Consider the following 23,688-nt stretch of genomic DNA (forward strand, 5'->3'; position numbering starts at 1 on the left):
TAATCCCAGATCTATCACCATAGTTAGCACTGAACTACCCTAAAATGGTTTAGCAAACTACTTACCTACTTTACATTTTGAAACGTTGCTTTTTGTTTGCACTACTTTGTAATTTATGTTCATTTTATGTCTTTGCACTGTACTGCTGACAAATAATAAATTTCATGTCATGCAAGATGTAATAAACCTGATTCGAATTAGTTCAGGGAATGGTCTACCCAATGACATCCCATAAATAAAGAAAATCTCTGAACTAGGGTGGCGAGAAGGAATTGGGTGGAGCATTAACTCCTACAACTGGTTCCATTCTAATTTAGTCATTTTTTAAAAAATACTATTTTCCTGCTCCAGAAATGTACTTGTTCTGTGGACCAAATCTTAATTACTTGTCCACAGCAAACCTTGCACAGTCTAATAAGACGAAGATAGCCACAGACAATTTTTCAGTACTTTATTTGGATGCTACCACATTTAATAAATGCACAAGCAAACAAGATTATTTTATCCCCAATTTATTAATGTATCAGCACAATAGAATTGCTGGGCTCTTATTGTACTTGTGTGCATGCTCAATGTTGTAAAGGAATTACTGCATGGATACCAATAGAATGCTGGAGGAACTCAGGTCAAGCAACAATTTGGAATAGTGACATTTCAGACCAAAAACCTTCGTCAGGACCTTATGAATCCTGATGAAGAGTCTTGGCCCAAAACATTAACTGTTTATTCCTCTCCGTATATGCCACCTGACCTGCTGAGTTCCTCTAGGTTGCAGAATCTCTTATTTTGCCTTTGTATTGTGTTATACTTAGATTTGGCCAAATGCCTACAAGCATTTATAACAAATTTAGAAAATTGATAAAAAGTGCTGTAATCTTGAGAGAGGAAGGAATGAATAATGTCTATGATAAGAGTGGAGACCGAGCTGATAGAGCAGAGACCAGTTAACACAATAAACTTGTTGCTTAAACAATAGATGAAAAGGCAACTTAGGAAAGAAACAAAAGAACATGTTGGAATTGCAAGAAGCAGAACACAACACCTGCCAGAAATCAAACCAAAGAGAAGGAGGGAGATACCCAACAGATAATGCACCACCCATGGGCTGCAACATATCTGGTTAGAAAATGTGCAGCTGTTCCTCAAGTTTACAATGGGCATCATTACAATAGTACACAAGATGCTGAATCGAAGTCACAGGTGACAGGAAGCTCAGGGTCACTCATGCCGACAATGGAGATGTTCTGCAGTTACCCACTAGTTTCACCATGACCAGACACCTGAAGCACTTCATGACCTGAAGCAGGTCATGATAGAGTGACCTGCTGGTACTTACTTAGGCATATTATCACATTTTTCTTAGGTACCAGGGTGAGTGGTCTTCTTAAAGCAAAGATCAGACTGAAGCAGGGAAAACAAAACAGAACCACAAAGTAATGCTGCAGTTCTGCAAAACTCTGGTAAGACCACACTTCCAGTATTGTGTACACAAGAGACTCTGCAGTTGCTGGAAATTCAGAATAACACACAAAATGTTGGACGAACTTAGTAAGTCATGTAAGTATCTATGGAGAGTAATAAAGAGTTGATGTTTTGGGCCAAGATATGGAATATTGGGCACAGTTTGGTCACCCCATTATAGAAAGGGTGAGAAAGCAAAAGAGAAACTGCAGAGGAAATTTAGCAGGATGTTGCCTGGATTAGAGTATGTCTTATGAGAAAAAATTTGAGTGATCGAAAGCCTTTCTCTTTGAAGTGGAGGATGAGGTCACTTGATAGAGGTGTACAAGATAATAAGAGCCTTAAGTAGAGTGAACAATATTTTATCTCTGCCTCCACCTCCCTCACCTCAAGTGGCAATGGCTAATACCAGAAAACATCCTTTTAAGTTGAGTGGAGAAAATTGTAAGGAATATGACAAAGGTAGTTTATATTAAAAAAGAGTGGTGTGTGCCTGGAAAACCCTGGCAGGGATGTTAGTAGAAACTGACAGATTGGGCACATTTGCAAGACGATTAGATTTGTACATGATATCCTGAAATGGGAAAGTGAACAGCCAGAGGTCGTGGTACATATTGGTGACAACTAACTAGTCTAGTGATGCCATCCGCTGACCACCACTCTGGTTCCTCCCCATGCCACCAAAGTGGCTGTACCATTGACCCTTTTGGATTCATTTGCCACAGACACCATTAGATGCCCTGCTGCTGGAGTCCTCGCTGGGTGCAGCCTTTGCCTGAAGAGGCATAACCTACAAAGTAGCAAAGGCATGCTTTCACATACTTAGGAAGCGCTGTGACCAACACCAACTCATCATAAGGTGTTGTTCTTCCAACCCGAGTGTGGCTTTAAGCAGGATCTCCCAGTGGCCAAACATTTTAATTCCACTTACCATTCCCATTCTGATATGTCTATCCATGCACTCCTCTACTGTCAAGATGAAGCCACACTCAGGTTGGAGGAACAACACCTTATATACCAGCTGGGTAGCCTCCAACCTGATGGCATGAACATTGACTTCTCTAACTTCTGTTAATGCCCCTCCTCCCCTTCTTACCCCATCCCTGACATATTTAGTTGTTTGGTTTTTTTCTCCCTCTCTGCCTGTTCTCCATCTTCCTGTGGTGCTCCCCTCCCCATTTCTTTCTCCCTAGGCTTCCCGTCCCATGATCCTTTCCCTTCTCTAGCTCTGTATCCCTTTTGCCAATCACCTTTCTTGCTCTCAGCTTCACCCCACCCCCTCCGGTCTTCTCCTATCATTTCGCATTTTCCCCTCTCCCTCCTACTTTCACATCTCTTACTATCTTTCCTTTCAGTTAGTCCTGACGAAGGGTCTCGGCCTGAAACGTCAACAGCACTTCTTATAGATGCTGCCTGGCCTGCTGCGTTCCACCAGCATTTTGTGTGTGTTGCTTACAAGAACGTTGCCTGGATTGGGGAGCGTGCCTTATGAGAATAGGTTAAATGAACTCAATCTTTTCTCCCTGGAGCGACGGAGGATGGGAGGTGGCCTGATAGAGGTGTACAAGATAATGAAAGCCATTGATTGTATGGATAGTCAGAAGTTTTTTCCCAGGGCTGAAATGGCTAACGTGAGAGGGCACAATTTTAAGGTGCTTGGAAGTAGGTACAGGGGAGTTGTCAGGAGCAAGATGATGTTGTTGTTGTTGCTGCTGTTTTTAAAAACAGAGTGGTGAGTACGTGGAATGGGCTGTCGGCGATGGTGGTGGAGGCGGATATGATAGAGTCTTTTAAACTCCTGGATAAGTACATGGGAGTTTAGAAAAATAGAGGGCTCTGGGTAGAAATTAGGTAATTTCTAAAGTACGTACATGTTCGGCACAGCATTGTAGGCCAAAGGGCCTGTATTGTACAGTAGTTTTTATGTTCTATGAAAGAAAAATGGACAGTTATGTGAGAGGGAAGGATTTGATTGATCTTGGAGTAGGTTAAAAGGTCTGCAATACACTATGGATCAAAAGGGCCTGCACTGTGCTGTCATGTTCTATGAAAATACTGCTAGTGACCCAGCTACAAACTCCCAGTCACTATCTTTGCTGAGAAAGGCAAAGAATATAACATTAAATGAAGTACATTTTGTTTTATATACTGTATAAAATTCAGTATTTACTGTAACTCAAACAACTCTACAACCTAGACTCACTTTTGAGGACTTTTTACAACTCATGTTCTCAGTATTATTTTATTTGCAGTTAGTCTTTTGTACCTTGGTTGTCTGTCAATTTTTACATGTTTATGCATAGTTTTATATAAAATTTCACTGTTTCCCTCTTCCTGTAAACACCTGCAAGAAAACGTATCTTTATGTAGCATATAGCAACATTACTTCCTATGTCAACATCAAGGAAAAGGAGAGAGACATCACCTCTATCAGTGACTATGCAGAGGATTTAGGTGACAAGAGACATATATAAACCTATCCACTCCATACAGCCTCCATATCGCTAACACTAACATTTAGTCTCACTAACTCTGGCTGTCTACACACCCTTCTTCCCTTTGCCCTCCATGATGAAAAAGCTCCTCTCTTAAAACAAATAAATTTTACAGAACATATAACACACTAAAAGTGAAAGACTGTTCTGCAATAGCACTCAGGAATTAAATGAACCACATCCCCTTACTTTTTTTTTTAAAAAGGAATATCCACTCTAAAATTTTATCCTGGATGGTGGGAAAATGTTGGAAAAGGTTAGTAACTTTCTTTGTTACAAAGTATTGCACCTCTGGACTGAATACAAACACTGATCTCTAATAGTTTGGGAAATGCCATCACCCTCCAACCATAAGCAACTGCCTTGTGTAAATCTTTACTCATATTCATGAAACAAAATAGATGACAAGTTAATGCTAGGTATCAAACACGTGCTTTAGATTAGAGCAGAACTACTGCGCAAGGAAAAGCAATATTGAGTGCAGAGTTCAACAACAACAGGTCAGTAAGTACCTTTCTAACAGGGTTAGTGCGATTTAAGGCTTGCTCTGAGAGATCGAGACCATCAATAAATTCCGTACAGTCTGAGAGTGGTGCATCCTGCAACAGTAAATTGAGTAAAAAGTGCAAACCAAACCCTCTCAAAGACTGGATAACTCACGTTATTTTCCATGCAGCTTATATTTGACAGCAGCAGGATGGTGAGAGGATGGCATGCAGACTATACCCCAATACTGAATGATGAACACAAGGGATTCTAACCAGTCAAACTTTCATAATCTCATACATAAATTTTAGTAAGTTTACCAGAAGCTTTAAAGGAATATAACAACTGTACTTACTGAGTGCCACAGTCAAAACTACCACTTCCTTTTGGGGTGCATGTTAAAATGTTGAATTATTAGTTTTGGTTTGTTAATAACTTTAAATTAAAAATTGTGGAACATTTACTCCAATTCATGCTAGAGTTTTCCTAACAAAGGACCAATATACCAAAAATGCCACTGTTACAGGTGTCCAAATTTCTTGTTCTACCAGTAGCAATTGGATCATTTCATACAAATACAAGAGACTATGAGCCCCTTGAATCATTTTTACTGGAATTATTTTTCCCCTGGTGTAAGAAAGAGCCAGGCAAAATCTCAAAGGTTAAAGCAGATTATAAAAGGTACTTCAAACAACTTGTGTTAGTCAATGAACTCATTATTAAAAACATTAAATCTAAAGGCATGTTTTAAATCATAAGGAAATACATCAAGAGCATCAATAGTTGTTGAAAATAAACAAGACATTAGCTATAATCACATCAGACATTTTCAGCAACCTGCAAACAGATTCCATACAATTCTATTAGATCAGTATTTTTCGATGTTTTCCAGATTAAATTCTAGGTTACTTTTTTAAAAAACCACTCTTCTGAAATACAGATTTGTTACCTTATATCATGATAGTGTACTAGAGTCTTAAAAAAAAACACTACCAAGAACTTAGTCTAATGAAAATTTAACGATCTCCAATTTAATTAAAATACAACATTCCAATAAATGAGGTTTTGAAAGCCTGACCAGTATTTTCAGCATGCTTATTACATCAAAGTATGATATCTACTGTGTCATCTCTTAAAATCATTACAGAACATGCATTGATGACTGCATTCACCAATGATTTGCGGGGGCTCCAACAGACATGCTAATTAACCCAATGTCAATATTATTCTTACTCTAATTTATCTGCATCTTTGTTTGAATATTTAAATACAAATGGACAGAATATCACTTGCACTTACCTCCCATATAGATAAATTCTGCCATTTAAAGAACAGTGTTTACAAAACATTAGGCAATGATAATGCAAACCAGATGCTGACAACAGATAACACTGTAATATCTCTCAATTCTATACTCACCTGAGTAAAAGACCTATCCAATACAACACCACATAACAACTGAGACTGAGGCCCGGCTGTCTTTATATCTTGCAAATTTTGCTCCCGAATCTAAAGATAAAGCAAGAAAACCATTACTTTTGTCTTCATGGACAAGGATCATACTTTATTTGTCCATCAGATTCATGGACTATTGTTTGACTTACAAATTACTAAACTTTTCACTCTAACTGGTACCCAGCTCAGTGACAAAATAAGGGACTATTGCAATTTTCTGCAAAATAACCCAAAGTGACTCAATTGGAACACTAGGATTACATTCCAATTCAGATTATGGAAATAACATTTTTATGGACAGAAAGGTACAGTTTCTATCTCACCACTGCATAAAGGTTATTACATTCACATCACATCTTCTGCACCAGCTGCCACTCTGCATTCAGACGCAACCTGCCAAATGGAAGATTGGTGGCCATTCAAACATTTTTCTCAGTCTTTTAATTAGGTAATGGTTGCCTTGTAGTGATGTGCTACACACAGTGCTGAAATAACGACACGCAGTCGTTAAGTCGTTTTGGAGACTAGTTTATTCAAAACTTCGCGGCGCTGGCATTTAATCCCAGCGGGCGGAAATGACGTCAGAAGTGCATTACCAAAGTCTCCCCACCATGCGCTGGCTATTTGTGAGCCGGTTTGCCTACGCAGAAAGTGAGTCGCCACATAACCCCCCCCCCCCCCCCCCCCCCAGAGCCGGCGATACACCCCCCAATGTCCACAGTCTGGATCAGCCTCTGTTTGGGAGGTCTGCCTCTGCGCCACGGTGCCTGAACCTCGACCGGCTGCGCCAAGTCCACATGGGCTGGTTTGAGTCGGTCCACCGTGAAAACCTCCTCTTTCCCCCCAATGTCCAGAACGTACGTGGACCCGTTGTTGTTGATCACCTTGAATGGTCCTTCATACGGCTGCTGTAGCGGTGCCCAGTGTCCGCCCCTTCGTACAAACACAAACTTACAGTTCTGCAGATCTTTGGGTACATGGGTTGGGGTCTGTCTGTGCTGTGAAGTTGGTACGGGGGCCAGGTTGCCGAGCCTTTCACGTAGCCTGAACAGGACTGCTGCAGGTTCTTCTTCTTGCCCCCTTGGGGCTGGTATGAACTCTCCCGGGACGGCCAGGGGCGCGCCGTACACCAACTCGGCCGACGAGGTGTGCAGATCCTCTTTGGGCGTTGTATGAATTCCAAGCAGGACCCAGGGAAGCTCGTCCACTCAGTTAGGTCCTCTCAGGCGGGCCATGAGAGCCGACTTCAAGTGACGGTGGAAGTGTTCCACCAGTCCGTTCGACTGTGGGTGATAGGCAGTTGTGTGGTGTAGCTGCGTTCCCAACAGGCTGGAGGTGAACTGGGCGCCTCTGTCGGAGGTAATGTGGGCCAGTACCCCGAAGCATGCTACCCAGGTTGCGATCAGTGCTCGGGCGCAGGAATCGGCAGATGTGTTGGTGAGCCGGTCTACCATAGTTAGGAGGTACCGCGCTCCTCGGGACACTGGTAGGGGGCCCACGATATCCACATGAATGTAGTCGAACCTCCGGTGGGTGGGTTCAAACTGCTGCGGCGGGGCTTTAGTGTGCTGCTGCACCTTGGCTGTTTGGCACTGCGCGCACGTTCTGGCCCATTCACCGACCTGCTTGCGAAGTCCGTGCCACGCGAACTTGCTGGAGACCAGCCGGACGGTTGTCCTGATAGATGGGTGCACCAAACCGTGTATGGAGTCGAAAACTCACCGCCTCCAGGCTGCCGGGATGATGGGGCGAGGCTCATCTCTCTATATCCTCAGCTTCATTAAGATTTTTCACTGAGTGTTTGCTACACCCTTTGAAGTGCACGTTAAAAAAATTTACACTAAGATTTGTGCAAAGTATTTCTTAATTTCACCCTCAAGTAGCCAGGCTTCATTGCTATGTGTCAGCACCACACCTCCCCAAACCTTAAGCAGCTAGCATTTTTGACTTTGCAATGCTAAAAAAACCCTTGGAATACAAGAGAAGGTATACAGCACATTTAAGGGAACACTTGAAATGATGAAACGTTACTGGGAGACTATATGCAACATTTCAATTTCAACTCAGTGAAAGAAAGTGCACTGAGACCACAAAATTATAGTGGAAGTTAATCAACCATAAAGAAGGAAAGCTGGCTTTTTTAGCATTGATGAAAGAATGTGAGAAAATGATATGGAGACTGACTGGAATTTCACAAATAATGCAGTATTTCAAAGGTTTTGATCTTTTGAAAATAATTCAAAAGCAACTAGAACTAAACAAACACTCACTTAACAGCAAAAACAATCACAGTAACACAATTAACACTGGCGCTCTCCACAGGGATGTGTGCTCAGCCCACTGCTCTACTCTTTCTACATCCATGACTAAGTGGCTAAGCATAGTTCAAATAGCATCTACAGTATAAATTTGCTGATGATACCGCCATTGTTGGCAGAATTTCAGATGATGATGATGAAAGGGTGTACAGGAGCGAGATACACCAGTTAGTTGGGTGGTGTTACAGCAACAACTTTGCACTCAATGTCAGCAAGACCAAAGAGCTGATTGCGTACTTCAAGAAGACAAGGGAACACAAATCAACCCTCAGAGAGATCAGAAGTGGAACCAGTGAGCATTTTCAAGTTCCTGGGTATCAATATCACTGAGGACCTAACCTGACAACATATTGATACAGCTGTTAAGGTGGCAAGACAATGGCTACATTTAAATGGCAGTTTTAGAAGATTTGGTTTGTCAACTAAGACACTCAAAAACTACAAATGCACTGTGGAGAGCATTCTGACCCACTGCATCAGCGTCTCATGTGGGGGGTGGTGTTCTACGACACAAGATCAAAATAAGTTGCAGAAACTGGCAAAATTAGTCATGGGTACCTGCTCCAAGGTATCCAAGGTACCTTCAAGGACTGGTGCCTTAGGAAAGCAGCGTCCATCATTAAGGATCCCCACCACCCAGGACTTGCTCTTTTTACTCTGTTGCCATTGGGAAGGAGGTACATAAGCCTGAAGGCACACGCTCAGCAATTCAGGAACAGCTTCTTCCTCTCTGTCATCCAATTTCTAAATGGACATTGAAACCATGGACACCATCTCACTAATTTTTTATTTCTGCTATTTTGCATTACTTATTTTTAACCCAACTATTTAATAAGACAGGCCACACACACACACATACATGTGTGATTGTACATATAAACATGTGACCCTTTGAACCTGTTCTGTCATTCACTAAGAGCATGGGCAACTTGATCTTTGGATTTAAAAATCAAATTCTTACCCAAGTCTGATCATTCCTACTTTAACTACAGTCCAAAACTTGAATACATCTGCTTACTCCCATATCTCTGGAGTAGAGGAGTACAAACATCCAAGATCATTTGGTTGAGAGGTTATGAACACATGAATTTCAACATTCCTGGCATTGTTTAAATGCAAGTATAAAATTGGTACATAAATTTGTTCATTCTCCCTTAATACTGTGCAGATTCATTTATCACATGTACATCAAAAGATATAGTGAAATGCATCATTTGTGTTAACAGCACAACCCAAGAATATGCTGGTGGCTGTTACCACGCTGCTAATGAGAGAGTAGGAGAGACAAAGGGAAAACATACTGGGACTGGAACATCTGCTTCAGACAAGGGAGAGATAACACCGGGGGAGAGAGACTTGTTGACACACCATATTATGACTCCTGAAAGACTTATGGCTCCGGAGAGGGCTGTTTACTTGGTACCATTCTGTTCATTAAAATTCCTCAGTGGACAGCCGGAGTAGGCTGGTTTGATGGACTAAGCCATTCAAAACTGATTGACAACTGAGACCCCGTGAGTAGGGAAAAAAGTGAGGTCTGGGGAGACACCCCTCAGACATACCAGGAGGCACACTAGTGAGCACTGCTTGAGTGTTGGAACCCACGAGACGGTGTGGGGCATCGGAGACCGAACAAAGGATCGGTCAGTTTAACTCACAGTGTTATTAGCAGGGCCGGTGGGGGCTTATGTGTGTGTCCGCCCTTGCCTGGGTGACGAGTCCACCACTGAAGAACGGTCTAGCTGAAGGACAGAGGGGTCATACCTGAATGGCCACAACAACACATCGACGGATCAAGAATGTGTAAAGGAAGGTTTGACTGACTGTAGCTGTCACTGTTTGCTCTCTCTCTCTCTCTCTCCCCAACAACTACAACAAAACCACCAACAACTACCTCAGCACGTATGAACTGAACTGAACTTTATATTCACATATGACAATTCATTATCCCCTAGACATCGATAGAGCTTATTTATTATTGATTATTATTATACCCACACTTTTAGGTTTAGTATTGCTAATGTGTATTATCTATATATTTGCATTGTTGATATCGATTTGTATATTTTACTCAATAAACACTGTTTGAAAATAGTACCACCAGACTCCAACGGATTCTTCTATCTTTGCTGGTCAGACACCCAGTTACGGGGTACGTAACAATATTAAAACTGAAAGCAAGAAATGCAGGTTAACAATTTACTTTGAAGCTGGGATTACTGCTGCACTAGTGTCATGGTATGCTCCCTTCTCCCCAAAATATCAATGAACAAATTGAGGATTTAAAATACAATTTCCTGCCAATGATTAATTACTCACTTTTAAAAAATCAAAATCTGTGGCTGTCAATCAACCCAGTACAAAAACTGCTTTGATCCACACCATCACAAAAGGCTATGGGGAGAAGGCAGGAGAATCAGCTTGAAAGGGACAATAAATTAGCTATGATTGAATGGCAGAGCAGACTCCATGGGCCCAATGGTCTAATTCTGCTCTCATGTTTTATAGTCTAAAAGAGGAGAGCCAAAAGGATTTGTGCTTCAACCTTAGCTGATCACAATCTATATCAATAAATTGGAGGAGGGAGAAGGGTACTGAGTACAATATATCCAAGATTGCTAATTATTTAAAGGGAGGTAGAAATGCATGCTGCTAGAAAGATGGAAAGATGGAAAACACTTCAGGGATATGGATAGATTAAATGAATAGGCAAAGATGTGACTAATATAATATAATAAGTAAAAATGCGAGATTATCTGCTTTGCTGAACTACTTGGTGTTGGTATTCAGAGGGAACTGGGTGTCATAAATTACAAAATAAACATGCAAGTATAACAATCAGTCTGGAAAGCAAACAGTACGTTGTTCTTTAGTGCACAAGAATTTGAGAGGGGCTTGGTGAATCCACATCAGGAATATCCCGAACTTCACTAAGCACTAACATTTAAGCATTGTTTTCCCATTCAGAATAGAGGGGTGACCTTTTGGAATGGAGATGAGGTGGAATTATTTTAGCCAGAGGATGGTGAATCTGTGGAATTCTTTGCTATATGCAGCTGTGAAGACCAGGTCTTTATGTATATTTAAGGCAGAGGGTGATAGATTCCTGATTGGTCAAGGCATGAAGGGATAGAGGAAGAAGGCAAGAGTTTGGGTCTGAAAGTAAAATTGGATTAGCCATGATGAAATGGTGGAGCAGTCTCGATGGGCCAAATGGCCTACTTCTGCTTCTATAGCTTATGGTCTTAACAAGGTGAATAAGGCTAAACCTCCAGCTGTAATCCTTTAGCTCATTTACATAACTTGTTTATATCCTTTTGCCGTCCTTGTCACAATTACTTCCCATCTCTGTATCAGCAAACATGGATATTTTATGCTGTATTCCAAATTTAAGACTGTAAACAACTTAGGCCCAGGACTGATTTCTAAAGCATCCTACTGGTTACAGATGGCAAACCTGATAATGTTACTTAGCCTCTGCTCAGCTTTCTGCCTGTTAAATAGTTGTCCACCCATGTTGCAGTCAACCTCATGCCCATAAATTGTACAGTTACTGTACACTGGTAGCTTATTAGAAGTATTGTGGGATTCCAAATATACCAGAATCATTGGATTTCCTCTACTGCATTAGATTAGTCCCAAAGAACAAATAGGCTGTTAATCATGATATTGCTCCTCAAACTACGGTCAACTATTTTTTCATTCTTGCCTAGAAAAAGTGTTTAATTGGAGTAAGGGGAATTAGGAGGCTATCAGGCAGGAAATTGAAAGCTTAAATTAGAAATAGATGTTCTCAGGGAGAAGTACGGAAGAAATGTGGCAAACATTCAGGGGATATTTGCGTAGAGTTCTGTATAGGTACGCTCCAATGAGACAGGAAAGTTATGGTAGGGTACAGGAACTGTTGTGTACAAAGGCTGTAAATAATCTAGTCAAGAAGAAAAGCTTACAAAAGGTTCAGAGAGCTAGGCAATGTTAGAGATCTAGAAGATTATAAAGCTACTAGGAAGGAGCTTAAGGAGGAAATTAGGAGAGTCAGAAGGGGACATGAGAAGGCCTTGGCGGGCAGAATTAAGGAAAATCCCAAGGCATTCTACTAGTATGTGAAGAGCAAGAGGATAAGACGCGAAAGATTAGGACCTATCAAGTGTGACAGTGGGGAAGTGTGTAAGGCACTGGACGAAATAGCAGAGGTACTTAATGAATACTTTACTTCAGTATTCACTATGGAAAAGGATCTTGATGATTGTAGTGATGACTTGCAGCAGACTGAAAAGCTTAAGCATGTTGATATTAAGAAAGAGGATGTGCTGGAGCTTTTGGAAAGCATCAAGTTGGATAAGTTGCCAGGACCGGATGAAATGTACCCCAGGCTACTGTGGGAGGCGAGGGAGGAGATTGCTGAACCTCTGGTGATGATCTTTGCATCATCAAAGGGGACGGGAGAGGTTCCAGAGGACAGGAGGGTTGCGGAAGTTGTTCCTTTATTCAAGAGAGTAGAGATAGACCAGGAAATTATAGACCAATGAATCTTACCGCAGTGGTTGTTAAGTTGATGGAGAAGATCCTGGGAGGCATGATTTATGAACATTGGCAGAGATATAGTATGATTAGGAGTAGTCAGCATGGCTTTGTCAAGGGCAGGTCATGCCTTATGAGCCTGATTGAATTTTTTGAGGATGTGACTAAACACTTTGATGAAGGAAGAGCAGTAGAAGTAGTGTATATGAATTTCAGCAAGGCATTTGATAAGGTACCCCATGCAAGGCTTATTGAGAAAGTAAGGAGGCATGGGATCCAATGGGACATCGCTTTGTGAATCCAGAACTGGCTTGCCCACAGAAGGCAAAGAGTGGTTGCAGACAGGTTATATTCTGCATGGAGGTCAGTCACCAGTGGAGTGCGTCACGGATCTGTTCTGGGACCCTTACTCTTCGTGATTTTTATAAATGACCTGGATGAGGAAGTGGAGGGATGGGTTAGTAAGTTTGCTGATGACACAATGGTTGGAGGTGTTGTGAATAGTGTGGAGGGCTGTCAGAGATTACAGCGGGACATTGATAGGATGCAACACTGGGCTGAGAAGTGGCAGATGGAGTTCAACTCAGATAAGTGAAGTGGTTCATGTTAGTAGGTCAAATATGATGGCAGAATATAATGGTAAGACTCTTGGCAGTGTGGAGGATCAGAGGGATCTTGGGGTCTGAGTCCATAGGACGCTCAAAGCAACTGCGCAGGTTGACTCTATTAAGAAGGCGTATGGTGTATTGGCCTTCATCAATCGTGGAATTGAATTTAGGAGCGGAGAGGTAATGTTGCGGCTATATAGGACCCTGGTCAGTCCCCACTTGGAGTACTGTGCTCAGTTCTGGTCACCTCACTACAGGAAGGATGTGGAAGCCATAGAAAGGGTGCAGAGGAGATTTACAAGGATGCTGCCTGGATTGGGGAGCATACCTTATGAGAATAGGTTGAGTGAACTCGGCCTTTTCTCTTTGGAGTGAAGGAGAATGACAGGTGACCTTATAGCGTTGTATAAGATGATGAGAGGCATTCATCATATGGATAGTCAGAGGCTTTTTCCCAGGGCTGAAATGGTTGCCACAAGAGGACACAGGTTTAAGGTGCTGGGGAGTAGGTACAGAGGAGACGCCAGGGGTAAATATTTTACTCAGAGTGGTGTGTGCGTGGAATGGGCTGCCAGCAACGGTGGTGGAGGTGGATACGATAGGGTCTTTTAAGAGACTTTTGGATAGGTACATGGAGCTTAGAAAAATAGAGGGCTGTAGGTAAGCCTAGTAATATCTAAAGGTAGGGACATGTTCGGCACAACTTTGTGGGCCAAAGGGCCTGTATTGTGCTGTAGGTTTTCTATGTTTGTATGTTCTATCATCATTTTGGATCACACCAATCTCTACAGGAACCTCCTTTAGAACCCAAGATGGAAGCCCTTAAACTAATTTCAGAAAAATGCAAAACTGGAAGAGGGGAGTTCTGAGGAAAGATACGAAGGCCTCTGAGAAGACGCAGAAGAGATTCCCTACAATGATTCCAGAGATCAGGAAACTTAGTTACAAAAACAGACAGGAAAGCTGGGATGTTTTTGATTAGACAGAGGCAGCTAAGCAGGATTCTAAAGCCATGGGAGTCCAGTGAAGTGGGTTCATCGCCATTGATGTAAAGGACCATGAATAAAGGTAAATGGTAAGAGAAACAGATTTGTTTTTAAGTGAGCAAGTCACTAGGATATGAGAAAGCAATGGCAAAGGTAGGTCGTGGAAGCAGGTTCAATAGTGTAGGGGCTGAAGCTGTGAGGTCGCTTGCTTTTCAGCCACAGGTAGAGGCGTCCAAGCTACAGTACCCTACTGGGGGCCAGTGTAGTGCAGTTGTGGCAACTGAAGACTTAAAATGGACTGAGGGGTCTGGACTATATACATATATATTTGTCTGGTTGTGGTTTTACTACTATTTTATATCTGCTTGTACATGTGGGCCTCAAAGCTACGATGTGGCCCAGCAGGCTTTGGGGAATCAGTCGACAGATGCTATTGGTGGCTGGGGGAGGGGGCTGGTCTGGAATAAATAAACACACACACACACATATGGATTTTGTTGTATGCAGCAAGCTGCAGTGTCTCATGGGGAGGCGGGGGGGGGGAGGTGGGCCTTGGGATTGCAATTAAGTGTGTGCTTAACTGTGTGAGACTGCTGGTAATGTGCCTTTGTATTTTGAATCCCATATTGCAAAGTCTCATTTGGCTGTATTCATGAATATCCATGAATGGTTAAATGCCAATTAAACTTGAATTGAAAAGGGAATTAAAGAAATAGTTGAAAGAAAAGAAATCAATGGGATCACAAGGAAAGGTAGGATGATCAAATTTCCCCAGAAGATCGGGGAAATTTCTCCAGGTCAGTGGCCAGTGGAGTGCCTCAGGGATCTGTTCTGGGGCCCCTATTCGTCGTGATTTTTATAAATGATCTGGATGAGGAAGTGGAAGAATGGGTTAGTAAATTTGCTGGTGACACAAAGGTTGGGGGTATTGTGGATAGTGTGGAGGGCTGTCAGAGGTTACAGCAGGACATCAATAGAATGCAAAACTGGGCTGAGAAGTGGCAGATGGAGTTGAACCCAGATAAGTGAGAGGCGGTTCATTTTGGTAGGTAAAATATAATGGCAGAATATAGTATTAATGGTAAGACACTTGGCAGTATGGAGGATCAGAGGGATCTTGGGGTTCGAGTCCATAGGACACTCAAAGCTGCTGCGCAGGTTGACTCTGTGGTTAAGAAAGCATATGATGCATTGGGCTTCATCAATTGTGGGATTGAGTTTAGGAGCCGAAAGGTAATGTTGCAGCTATATAGGACCCTAGTCAGACCCCACTTGGAGTACTGTGCTTAGTTCTGGTCGCCTCACCACAAGGAGGATGTGGAAACCACAGAAAGGGTGCAGAGGAGATTTACAAGGATGTTGCCTGGTTTGGGGAGCATGTCTTATGAGAATAGGTTGAGTGAACTTGGCCTTTTCTCCTTGGAGTTATGGAGGATGAGAAGAGACCTGATAGAGATGTACAAGATGATGAGAAGCAATGTCCGTGTGGATTGTCAGAGGCTTTTTCCCAGGGCTGAAATGGCTAGCATCAGAGGGCATAGTTTTAAGGTGCTTGGAAGCAGGTACAGAGGAGATGTCAGGAGTATGTTGGTTTTTTTTTAGGGGTGAGAGCGGAGTGAAAGCGTGGAATGGGCTGCTGGCGATAGTGGTGGAGGCGGAAACGATAGGGTCTTTTAAGAGACTCCTGGATGGGTACACGGAGCTTAGAAAAATAGACGGCTATGGGTAACCCCAAGTAATTTCTAAGGTAAGGACTTGTTCACACAGCTTTGTGGGCTGAAGGGCCTGTATTGTGCTGTAGATTTTTCTATGTTTCTAAGATCGTTGACTATGAAATTACTAATTAATTCTATCTCACTACAAGGTAGATCCAAAGTAACCTGTTCTTTTGGTTGAATCCATAACATTATTCCAAAAAAAGGAAGAAAAATATTCCATTAACTTGTTCTCATCTTTTTTGATTTGTCCAAATATTATCAAGACAGAAGTTCCTCAACAATTATCACAATATATTTGTTACAAATAATCAATTATTTCTCAATGATACGTGTAACAGTGTATCTACTATTTAGGATGTGTATTGACTGCTCCCTCCTGAGTTTTTTGTCTCTTTTCCATCCAAACTCATTCTACTGGCCATACCAGTAGGCAGACCTATATTTTTAACACTAATGTTATAAATTTTATATTTATTGTATATTTTATATAAAAGAAAAACATAAGAAAATCAAAACTTCCATCCCACCTGTCTTTCAAAAATCTTTAAAAACATAGAATATTTCTAGAGAGACAGCATGGAACAGGCTCTTGCAGCCTAACAAGACACCACCCAGCAACCCAGCAGAAAATTACAATGACCAATTAACCTACTAAATGTTAAGTATTTGGACTATGGGTGGAAACTGGTGAACCCAAAGGAAATATATATGCACATGGGAAGAATAGAAAACTTTGAGAAAACTAGAATTGAACTCCGACTGCCCGATCTGTAATAGCATTGTGATAATTGCTACGCTACCATGGCTATTTAGCTGTTAGTTTTGGACATCCTGCAGTCATGCTTCAGAATTTGCTTTTTGATCAAACCCATTAATCTTTGTGCCATTAATGCATTCATCTTAATATAAATGTTTTGTTCATTCGTACAAAGAGCCTTTAACCTTGACATCACATTTTGGCTAAAATTGCTACTGTAGTGTTAAGGCTCATGGTCTCGGTCATTCTCTTTATCACTGCCAAACTGCTACATCATGAACCTCCTTTGCACAAATTTATAAATCTATGTCCCAACCTCCCATCCCCCCCCACTTAAAACTTAGTTTACTATGTACAATAGTTAAAAATTTAAAGTGATCCATAATAGAACATATACAGCATCCAACAAAAAAAAAAGGATTGGCCCAGTTCATTCTGAGTAAAGCCTTCCCCATCACTGAGCACATCAACTTGAAGCACCGTCATAGGAAAGCAACATCCATCACCAAGTACACCTAACACCAGGTCATGCTCTCTTCTCTCTGCTTCCATCAGAAAGGTGGTACAGGACACTCAGAACCCACACCACCAGGTTTATGAACCATTATTATCTATCAGCAATCAGGCTCTTGAACCAGAGTGGATAATTTCACTCATCACAACACTAAACTGTTCCCCCTATCTATGGACTCAGTTTCAAGGATTCTTTGTCACATGTTCTCGATTTTTATTGCTTATTATTTATTTTTCTTTTTGTATTTGCATAGTTTGTTGTTTTTTACATGTTGGTTATATGTTTGCAAGAAAAAGTGGTATCTCCCGGCGGCCACACATTTCAATTCTACTTTCCATTCCCATCTGTCAGTTCATGGCCTCCTCTACTGCCACAATGAGGCCACACTCAGGCTGAGGAGCAACACCTTGTATTCCATCTGGGTAGCTTCCAATCTGATGGCATCAATTTATCAAACTTCTGGTAATTCCATCCCCCCCTTCATCATTCCCCCATTCCCATTTCCCTTTCTCAACTTATCTCCTTACCTGCTCAGCACCTCCCTCTGGTGTTCCTCCCCTTTCCCTTTTTTCCCCATGGTCTTCTACGCTCTCAGATTCCCCTTCTCCAGCCCTTTATCTCTTTCACCAATCAAATTCCCAGCTCTTTACGTCTCCCCTCCCCATCTCCCAGTTTCACCTATCACCTACCATGTTGTACTTCTTCATCACCCCCCACTTCTCAGTCTGACTTTTCATTTCTTCCTAATGAAGGGTCTTGGCCCAAAATGTCAACTACTTACTCATTTCCATAGATGCTGCCTGGCCTGCTGAGTTCCTCTAGCACTTTGTGTTTGTTACAGGATGGAGGGATATGGACATTGTGTAGACAGAAGGGACAAGTTTAGTTAGGCAATTAAGTTCAGCACAACAATGTAGGCTGAAAGGCTTGTTCCTGTACTGTGCTAAACTACTATAAGTTTCAAGAGCCTGTAGCTATTTTTTGTTAAATACAGGAAATTAAATACATACAAGCTCTAGGACTTGTACCCCTTGTATCATAATCCCATCTCAAGTGCAAAATGCTGCAAAGCCATTTCATGAGCCAAAATTTGACAATGAAATACACAAGGACATACACACCTTTATGTAACAGAGGGGTTATGTTCCCTTGTACTACTTGTACTACAATTTACTTGACAAAAATTGACAAATTTGTTGTTTCTTACACATTGTGTTTCTCTAATTATTTCTTCTCATAGATTCCATAAGAGAAAATTTTTATTCTGGGTCTCAGATTTTTTGGTAGTGACTCGTGAATTTCATAAGGACTAATTTCCATGACCTGAACTGCTGCAACTCAGGGGTACTCTCTGACTCAGGGGTACAGGGGTATTTTATGGACAGATGATACAACTTGATTAAAGACACGGATTTTATGCTGTGTTGTAAAAGTAAAGAGAGGGTGAGAATAGGGTGGTTTAATGGAAGTCATCCTGAGATTAGGGACAATTACCTAATTTACTTCCTCCTGGTATTTTTATTATTCATTTGCAGTCCTGGGTGTAATCCTTGCTGGAGAAGCCAGCATTAATAATACATTCCTCAGTGTCTTGCTAAAACATTTCAGAGGATGTTTAAGAATCAAGCACCTTGCTCCAGAGTTACTGTACTTAAAATACAGACCAGATAAGAAAGCCAAACTTCGTCCCTTGAAGGACTCCAATGAATTAGATGACCTTTTACAACTACCAGTTTTTTTTAAATTCCAGAATATGAACTAAATTTACCTTTACAGCTCCACAATGGGATTTGAGTTCAGGTCTCCAGATTTTTAGTCCTGGTCTCCAAGTTGCCAGTAATTTAAATACAGCACCAATTAAGAGTGTCACTGCTTTATTAAACATTCTTAATTTAGAGGCTTGCTAGGCTATTTCAAATGCCAGTTTTAATGAGCTACACAAGGCAAAGAGGCTAATCTCTTCCCCAAATTATGTTAGATGTTTACTTATGACAATCAAGTACAGGTCCACAATCCCTTATCCGAAATCCTTGGGGCCAGTTACATTTCAGAACTCAGAATTTTTCGGATTTCAGAATCCCTCCTTATTGGTTCCGGGACTCCCCGCGGATACAAAAAACCACATATGCTCAAGTCCCTTATTTAACCTGTCTCAGTGCAGTTGGTCTTTAGGACCTGGTGGAGCTCCAGACCTACGCACATCCTCCCGTATACTTTAAATCATCTCTAGATTACTTATAATACCTAATACAAAGTAAATGCTATGTAACTAGCTGTTATACAGTATTGTTTAGGGAATAATGACAAGAAAAATATTTTATTTCCAACAAAAATATTCAATAAAACAAAAATATACAACTTCAAATGAACTAAATCAAACACATGGTAGATGACTTATTGGAATAAATGTAGAACGTCACTGTCACTATAAAACTTCAGTAACTTCTCTTTCTGTTTCTTTAAATCATATACAATGGTAGTTCCAACACCATAATCTTCAGTAAGACACCGCACAGAAACACCACAATCAAGCTTCTGCAATAACTCCACTTTCTGCGTTATTGATAATGATAGATGCTTCCTTCTCTTTTGTCATTGTCACCCATAGGGGTTTCTGCAGCTCTTTTTAAAATTTTCACAGTGAAATTAAACAAAGTCAACAGTGAACACAAAATATCAGCGAACAGCAAATGCACATGTAACCAGTACGAGTGCTGAGCCACAACTGACGTCTGGCGGCCTCTGCTAGTGCTGCCACGCCACACCTGAGTGACGTCAGCTGTTGGCGAAAAAGCTTCGGTTTTCAGAGCTTTTTGGATTTCAGAATTTCAGATAAGGGATTGTGGACCTGTACTTTCATGATTACCAATGCTTTTTAAACTGCAGATATGTTTTAATTGCTCAAACCTATCCCTTGACAATACATTTTTAGATCACCAGTACAAGGTGAAACTGCAGATAACAAATACTAGAGAAAGTGAGATTCTGGTAACCTTTTATAAAGATGTAATGATTTTCTATAAAGATGCATATCTTTATAGGGAAAGGGAGGGAAAACAGAAGTATCAGACCATGTCTGCTCTTAATTCAGAATCAAAAACTAACAAATAAACAATTTTTGTCAGGAAATTATCAATGCAATGTGTCTTGTGCGTGTTAAATAGACAAAAAAGCAGTATTCACAAAATGGAATTTTTAAACTATGATCCAATACAATATAAATCTTTCACCATCTCACCAACTTCCTCTAACAGTGCAAGGAAAATTCACCTTGACGACACACTCAAAATGCTAGAGGAACTCAGGAGGTCATGCAGCATCTCTGGAAATGAATAAACAATCAACATTTTGAGTTGAGACCCTTCTTCAAGACTGAGAAGGAAGGGGGAAGACACCAGAATAAAACGGTGGGGCGAGGGGAAGGAGGCTAGCTGGAAAGTGATAGCTGAAGCCAATTGGGTGGAGAAAGTCAAGGGCTAGAGGAGCAGTAACTGGATAGAAGATCATGTAAGAAAGGGAAGGAGGGGACCCAGGGAGAAGTGACAGGCAGATGAGAAGAGGTAAAAGACCAGAATGGGGAGGTCAGGAGGGGAAGGGGGAGGGAGCTTTTCATTCATATAACCATGAAAAGCTGAAAGTATAAAAAGACATCCAGAGAGGACTTTAACATTTCAAACACCGATATGCTACTGCAAGTGATGAATAGAAGATGCAAACTTTCTTCCAATGCAGAACCAAAAACTAGCTGTTTTTTTTAAAAATGATGATCCAAAACTGCTAAAGTACAATAAATGTCCCAACCGACCCCAATGCAGCATTTAGTTAGAATAAAACACATCTACTGAACACATTTTTCCTACCTTATTCCTCATCTCTTTGAACTCACGTGGATCAGTGTTTAGTGGCACAAACTGATTGGGAATTGGACCAGCACCATCTTTTGTCCACTATAAACATTAAGAATACCAAATAGTCAGTATCCAAGACAGCTAAGATAAATACAGAACAAACAACACAGTAATGTGAAATAAATCATGCAGTTTACTAAAAACATTCAGTGCTTAAACATGGACTGCAGCAAGAGCACTGAATCAATGATGGTACGGTGTCCCTTGGGAATTAAGACCAATTGAACAAGATCATTCACAATCATCAATCGTGTGCTTGTTCATACATACAGTTGGTGCTCAGTAAAAGATTCAAATCACCACAGCAACTAACTCAGGACTTTAAAAATTTTATTCGATTGAGAAGACATTTAACCAGTAATGATCTAGCTTATATAATTAACTAAAGCATGACCATATATTTTGAACAAATAATTCTTACTAAATTTCGAGTGCTATCCCATCGCCCATCGAGTCTGCACTGCCTTTTCATCATGCCTGATCCATTTTCCTCTCCATCCTAATCTACTGGCTTCTCTCTGTATCCCTTCATCCCCTGACCAATCAAGAATCTATCAACCTCTGCCTTAAATATACATAAAGACCTGGCCTCCACAGCTGCCTGTGGCAACAAATTCCACAGACGCACAACTCTGGCTAAAGAAATTCCTCATCCCCATTCTAAAAGGGCAGCCCTCTACTCTGTGGGTGTGCTTTATCTTATGGAATGCACAGATTGTATTAATGCTCGTCAATAAAGGATTAATTTCTACCAAAATTATTTTAGACCATAGATCATAAGACAGAAGCAGAATTAGCCTATTGACCCATTAAGTCTGCTCCACTATTCAATCATGACTAATTTATTATCCCCCTCAAGCCCATTCTAGCTTCTCCCCATACATAACTTTTGACACCCTTACTAATCAAAAACCTATCAACCTCCGCTTTAAATATACCCAATGACTTGGCTTCTACAGCTATCTATGGGAATGAATTCCACTGATTCAACATCCCCAGGCTAAAGAAATTCCTCATTTCTTTGCAATTGCAGTGATTAGCCAATATGACAGATTAGGCCAATAACTAGTGTGGGGAATTATTTAAACTGGCATCTTTTTCTAAAGATCTTAAAATATAACGCTAGGAAAAAATATTGCTTCCACTACAACCTCTCTAAAAATAGCAAATCAATTATCAGCTACACCCAGATCAGAAACAGCTTAAATAAATGTTTTAAATCATCTTGCACTTTGGTTGGTATGTCATTAGGATTTTTCTATTAGTGCAGTAGTATATTATGTAATACTTCAATTTAAAATTACAGTCATCTTTATGGCCTTGAGAATTACAGATGGATTTTGTGCAATGAATCCTCTGCAATGACAGCATTAGGAGTATGGCACTGATCCTAGTGCATTTGTTATATTTAAGGGCAAACAAAATAAGTGGACGATGGACCAGAGACTAGTAAAACTAAATGTTTTTTTAAAAAGTCATTTAAAACATGTTCACACCATTGATTCATTGCTCTGCAACATTTACACAAAAGCAAATTAAAGCACAAAATGACTAATAGAGAGGAAGGATGGGGTGGTGGTGTGATATCCGTAGTCCAGAAGCTTGGTGAAGAAGTTTTTGGGTGCAAGTCATGAGTGGGCATCACCAAAGTTCTGTACCAAAACCTGGAAACCTCAATGCTAATTAATCTTTAGAACTTTGACGGCTGAGGACATTAACTCTAAAATTCACAACCCCGATTCCACAACATGCCCCATTAATTTAGTGACTTCTAGTATTACTGATCACTTCTGAAAATACATTTTCAAAACCACTCCCACAGCATAACCACAAGCAAACTAAGGATTTTATGCTTTTTTTTTAAAAAAGGGCTGGATCCTATCCTCCATGCATACTTTCTGTAAAGTGATGGGTCTGACTAGTTGATCATAACTTGCAGCCAACACAGACAACAGTTAATTTTCTAGATTTTAATGTATTAAACTGCAGCTTTGACCAGTTCATCAGAACCAACAAGCATATAAATAATGTGCAGAGAGAATAAGCATGAACCGCCTGAGTTCGTGAACATCACGAACTTCTTTATTCCTCTTTAAAAACAATGCATTTATTGTTTATGCAGAAAATAAAAAAGCTTCAGATGTTCATCATTCTTTTTAAAAAATAAAAGGATTTGGGATGGGCATGGAAGAATGAATACTCACTCATAACCATTCTTCTGACAAAAAATTACAGCACCTTTTCACCAGAAATAATTTTAACACAGTCAAAACAAAAATACCACAACTAATACGATATAGAGACCACCACAGTAGAATTAAAAAAAACCCTATCGTTTGATAAAGGACATGACATTCAAAAGAAATTTAAAGGACTACTTAGTCTTAAGAAATCTTACGTACAAAATGATAGCAAACCAATCAGGGCTATGATACAGCCATCACTCTGTTGAGACCACGCC

At 40.7% G+C, this 23,688-nt stretch overlaps 1 protein-coding gene across 14 annotated transcripts in view; it reads right to left on the bottom strand.

Annotated features, from left to right (window-relative positions):
• Positions 1–23,688, bottom strand: part of add1 (adducin 1 (alpha)) — a 174,075-nt gene that overhangs the window by 35,232 nt on the left and 115,155 nt on the right. For 6 of the 14 annotated variants that reach the window (XM_073047914.1, XM_073047916.1, XM_073047921.1 and 3 more), the window contains exons 11-14: positions 21,180–21,266; positions 5,862–5,951; positions 5,742–5,759; positions 4,469–4,555 (exon numbers count right to left, since the gene is read on the bottom strand). In XM_073047914.1, the coding sequence (XP_072904015.1) occupies positions 4,469–4,555; positions 5,742–5,759; positions 5,862–5,951; positions 21,180–21,266 (282 nt within the window). The remainder of the gene's footprint in view (positions 1–4,468; positions 4,556–5,741; positions 5,760–5,861; positions 5,952–21,179; positions 21,267–23,688) is intronic. The other 8 variants (XM_073047915.1, XM_073047919.1, XM_073047925.1 and 5 more) reach the window with 2 other exon arrangements.

Source organism: Hemitrygon akajei, chromosome 6 (assembly GCF_048418815.1).
Source record: "Hemitrygon akajei chromosome 6, sHemAka1.3, whole genome shotgun sequence".
Lineage (NCBI taxonomy): Eukaryota > Metazoa > Chordata > Chondrichthyes > Myliobatiformes > Dasyatidae > Hemitrygon > Hemitrygon akajei.